The following is a 5,386-nucleotide window of genomic DNA, read 5'->3' as shown; positions in this document are numbered from 1 at the left end:
AGGAAAAAGCCGAGTGAAAACGTAAGGGGAAAGAGAAATCTGGCTGGAGACTGCAGCTCTGCAGGGAAAGGTGGTCGGCAGGGCGGGGAGGGTCCCGACCCCCGGCCGCGGGCTCCCCGGCAGGATGAGCTTTCTCCAGGCAGGATGGCTGTCGAGCTGAAAAGCAGCGGATCTGCCTGAAATCTCACCAAAAAGTAGGGTTCAAGCCTGGTTTGAGTAGCAGTACCTCCCGCTGCTCTTCCTCTTCGCGCGGTGCTGCGCAGCGCTAGGAATATGCCTGTGAAAGATACCTTTGACATTGTCTCCTGAGACAAATTATGCTAAGAAAACTCCAGGATGCGGGGGGGTGGTATCTGTAATTTTAATGACATTGAAATTATTTAAAAGTATAGTCACAGGGGCAACTCAACTTGAAATTTAAGGATCGGGGTCAGTGAAAGTCTGGGGTCCCTCAGCCCTCCCTGAAGAAAGTGGGAACTCAGGCTGCCGAGTCCTCTGCCGGTGGCACCTGCGGTTCCTGACCTCAAATAGATGTGTATCGAGGCATCATGCTCTCAGCACATCTAAATGGTCTGAAAAGCTTTATTCCTAAGATGTGATCGATTATTTGGGAGCTCACAAAAGGAAGGATGGGACCCTATTCTTAGGCAGAATTAGGAATCACTGAGTACTTCTGCTTACTCCAAAAGCAAGGACTCACTCTTAACCACAGCAGGTTCATAAGGGCGATATTCTTAGGAAGGCTGGCAAAACAGTTTTTTGCTTACGTTAGCTTTCAATCAAACTTTAGCTTTAAAGGCAACTAAGGAAAAAAGTGGTAGTTTCCTCTTTTGGAGGGAGGGATACATGCTTTTCGGAGTGTATGTTGTGGGTGTCTATGTTGATATTCTCTCTTGTACACCTTCAGTAATTATTCAAGAAAGAATCAAAGTCTCATTCCGTGACAACAGTTATCAGTTGAAATGGGAAAATAAGCAATGATGTGTCATATATTCCTCATACACATACAAATAGCTTTTAGAAACAAATGTTTCTAGTAACATAACTGATTTTATCACATTGTATCTGTAAGATTTATCACATTGTACCTGGTCATTCACACCTATGAGATAGCATTTGTTAGTTTGGCCACAGGGGTTTATTTAAACTAATTGAGAAGGGAAGAGGAAGGGAAAGACCTATTCTTGCTTTGATTTAGAGCAATTTCAAAGTCAGACTGAAACTGAGATCGTATTCTTTTTACGGCATAACTATGATACATAATAGCAAGCATGTAGTGCCAGTTAAAATAAATATATTATTGTTGCAAAATATATAAATCCCTTTAATTTTCTTTTGATCATATCAAAAAAATAGATAAATTTCTCAGACTAAAATGGGGCTCAACAGACAGGTAAGGCCAGAGGTAGAGAGCTGGTCAGTTAGCTATTAGAGAAAACTGTGCTGGGGTTTCATTTCACACTTTTAAAGCATATCGAGATCCTTAGAAAACATAATCTACAGGCAGAATAAGTGTTTGTCTTATTGAAAATATTGATAATTTCTTGTTTATTTATTGCGGTATAAAAAACCATGGGCAAGGAAAACAAACCCACTGGATTCACTTTTTTCCAACTGAAGAGTGTGGCTTCACAAGAAGTAAATTCCCCTGACACAACAGAGATAGTAGTAGCTAATGTGTATGTTATTATCTTTACATGACAGGTTGAGAGATGCATACAGGTACTGAAAACATTTTTTATGTCTTGGCCTGAAAATTTTTCATTACAGTCAGAAGCAACACATCTTAGGAATTTTTCCCCTTTCTGATTGTCACTACTCTGTATGTCAAACCAGCAAAACCAGAAGTTTGATCCTGCCTAAGAGAGCCTGTATTTCTACATTTGAATTGGTACACATTTGAAAGATCTGTTCCACGAAGAGAAACGAATGATAACAGACAGAAATATAGCCTTAGAGCTGTGCAGTGTGTTATATACTGAGATACTGAGCAGTACAGTACAGCTGGCTTCTTTGCAATGACAATGCCGTGTAACTTCTTTCCTAAAATTTCTGAATGTTACTTTTAATTATGAAGATTGAATACACCTTCTACACTTTCATTATGAAGTGAACTGCAATTGGTTTTTAGCTTCCCAGTAGTAAATAAAACAACCAAAAAAAAATCATAACAATGCACCCGAGCGTAAGGGAGGTGCAGGAACTGTACGTGTGGCGTCCTTTGAAACAGAAACACAGGGGCACCTTGACATACAGGACCCTTGAATACCCTTGTCCAGTATTCTGTCTCTTAGAGTGGAGACTACCATGTCCTTCAGAGAGGGATATGAAGAACTTCAGAACAGACAGTTAGGAAATCAGCTGTTCATGAAGAGCAGCCCTTCCAAGCCACTCACAAAGAGAGGCTCGCTCATGGTCTTTTAAAAACAAGTAAAGCTAAGACAAGGTGGCAGTGAGGCGCTTGTTACTATCAAATCGTTCTCAGTAAACCGCATCCATTTTTCAGGCCTGTACACTAGAATGTGAAGGAAAGCTGCCTTCTGCCAAAGCCTGGGAGACCTGCAAGGAGCTCCTGCAACTGGCAAAGCTGGATCTTTCTGAGGATGGCAACACTGCTCCAGGAGACAAGAAAGAGCTGGATGAGAACCATTTGCTTGCAAAGAAGTATGGAGGCTTCATGAAAAGATACGGGGGGTTCATGAAGAAAATGGATGAGCTCTATCGGGTAGAACCCGAGGGCGAAGCTAATGGAGGAGAAATCCTGGCTAAGAGGTATGGAGGGTTTATGAAGAAAGACTCGGACGACGATGCCCTTGCTAATTCCTCTGATCTGCTGAAGGAGCTTCTAGGAACGGGGGATAACCCTGAAGCGGGGCATTACCGAGAGATAAATGAAAACGACGGGGATGTCGGCAAAAGATACGGAGGCTTCATGAGAAGCATAAAGCGCAGCCCTGAATTGGAAGATGAAGCTAAAGAGCTGCAAAAGAGATACGGTGGTTTCATGAGAAGAGTGGGCAGGCCAGAATGGTGGCTGGATTACCAGAAACGATATGGTGGGTTTCTTAAGCGCTTCGCCGACTCCATTCTCCCTTCAGAAGAAGATGGGGAAACTTATTCCAAAGAGGTCCCAGAGATGGAAAAGAGATACGGTGGATTTATGAGATTTTAATACCTTTCCCTTTACCCCTTTTGTCCTAAATGAGAAAGACTGCCTTATTGGTCATAACTTATTGTAACGTGTTGCTTGTACTGTACAGTTTTTTACTGTCCTTGGTTAATGATGCAACCTGCAATCTGTTGTTTCAGGTTCTGTGTTCTTTCAAGTCAAATAACTAATTTCTGTTTTAGTCAAGTTTCAGTCTGTATTGTAGTTTCCATGCTAGAACTATTTTGATTACTGTATCCATTTTCTTCAAAGAGGAAGTACATCTACAGTAGAGTTGCTTAACTGTATATACAATAAATTCTTCATCCTAACTGCATAAATTCTGAAATGCTATTTATTTTCTCTGTCATTTAATCAAACATCATCCCAATTTTTCCTTAAGCAGAGTAATGCCAACCTCTTTTCTGTAATTACAAATTTTCTGTAATTACAAAATTTGTATTGCACACACAACAGCTGAAACAATTTTTTGTCTTTAGTTTTCTCAGTTTCTTAGAATACTAGAATAATAAATATACTCTAAAGTGGATATAACTGTATTTGCTCTAACTGCTCTCATTTTAACCAGTTAGCAGAATCAATGTTTAAAGCCTAAATTTATAATTCGTAGTGTTCAGCCAATTCACATAGGGGAAAAAAAATCATAAGCGTGTTCGACTTAGAGCACTGAAAACATTTCTCCGGTGCACAACACAATGCCATGTTTGATTAGTTACACCTTTTATATCCATCCAATGTAGGATTGTACAGTTGGCCTTAAAGTTATAAATACTAACTAACAAGAACAGTAAGTCAGTTTATGCAATAAACATGACCCAAAACTGCATAAAAAACTTCAAAATCCTAATTTTACAGAGCACCTGACAAATGGTTTTCCATGGAACAGTTTTGTGTTTGATTCTTCAGCTGGTATAAATCACTTCAACGCTCCTGAAATATGGGAAACTGGTGATCAGTCTTTTCTATTTCAAACAAGGGCAGTATAAGTAAATCTGAGAACAAACAGAAAACCCCATACTAACACTATAGATCCTTTGGCATTTACATAGGCGGCACTTACATCAAAGGCCGGCTCCATCCCAGTGTACGCTTCCTTCCATAATTCTGACTGTCCCTGTAGTTTCCTCGAGCAGGCGTCTGTGGGTACTTTTCCCCCACCTACTGCTACTAGTTACTAATTATTTCCCACTTAAATTAACATTATAAAAATCTGGCCACAGGCACTAACAATAATTTCAAGACATACAACCAAGACTTACAAAACTACAAGTGTAGTATTTAAAGTTTCTGCAGCCAAAACCCTCGAAGCTGTTTAGATACCTGAGTGTTGCTGAAATAGTTTATGGGAGCTAGGTGCCCGAAACCGTCTGTGGCTCTGCATTCAGTATACGTATTTCAGTTTTGCACAGTACTACCTGTTGACACAAAGGGCAAATTAAGGGTCTGACCTTTCTTTAACTTCAAGTCAACGGGATCTTCTAGGTACTCAGGACTTTTCAAAATTAAGCTGTGTTTAAATATGCACTTAAAAGCCTCATCACATACAATTAGTTCTGACAATTTTTGGCTTGGCCGTTAGAGGATGATATACGTGGTCTGAAGTGGCCAAAATCCTACCAAAGTGTTGATAAACTGCAAGGCGTTCCTTTTCCTTCAGTAAAAAGCAGGGCACCTGTTTTCCTCTTCCTGCTGTACAGAATTGATGATACCAAATTTTAAAAGGCAGAAAATACAGATGCCTGGAGAAGCTCTATGGCCTTTTCAGGATTCAGTTGTGTTCCCTATCACCTTTCTAGAGAGTCCCTCAAGATACCACCAGCCACAGGAAAAGTTTTCTTCCCGTTCTTTCCCCCCATAGCACTTGCCCATTAGTAGCTGGAGGACATCAGTTGTCGGGCTCCTGGAACACATCACCTGAGAGGTTTCATCCACAAGGACCTTGGGCTGCGCACACTGAGCCTGCTCTGCAGCACAAACCCATGCATGGGATGCAGGCATCAGCAACAGGTTTGCTTCAAACTTACTTCAAACTCCAGAAAGAACTAAAATGACAATGCAGTTGCATCCTTAATCTTTCACTTCAACATTTATTTGCTTCTTTTCCCTAAAACTTACTTACCTGTAATTTAGTCAAAGAGAGGCCCTTGCCAGCCTTCTAACTAAAACAAGCTTTGTTGTACTTGATGATGCAAAAGGTTTACCAGTTGTTGTCACCCA

At 40.7% G+C, this 5,386-nt stretch overlaps 1 protein-coding gene across 1 annotated transcript; it reads left to right on the top strand.

The window, feature by feature from the left end:
- The first annotated feature begins 2,495 nt into the window (after positions 1 to 2,495).
- Positions 2,496 to 3,485, top strand: PENK (proenkephalin). Its single transcript, XM_009332079.1, has one exon. It carries the CDS (start codon positions 2,678 to 2,680, stop codon positions 3,170 to 3,172), a length of 495 nt encoding a protein of 164 aa, XP_009330354.1. The 5' UTR covers positions 2,496 to 2,677; the 3' UTR covers positions 3,173 to 3,485.
- Positions 3,486 to 5,386: the final 1,901 nt, after the last annotated feature.

Source organism: Pygoscelis adeliae, unplaced genomic scaffold, assembly GCF_000699105.1.
Source record: "Pygoscelis adeliae isolate BGI_AS28 unplaced genomic scaffold, ASM69910v1 Scaffold98, whole genome shotgun sequence".
NCBI lineage: Eukaryota > Metazoa > Chordata > Aves > Sphenisciformes > Spheniscidae > Pygoscelis > Pygoscelis adeliae.
Note: the sequence above shows the minus strand (reverse complement) of the source record. Positions and strands in the feature narration are given on the sequence as shown.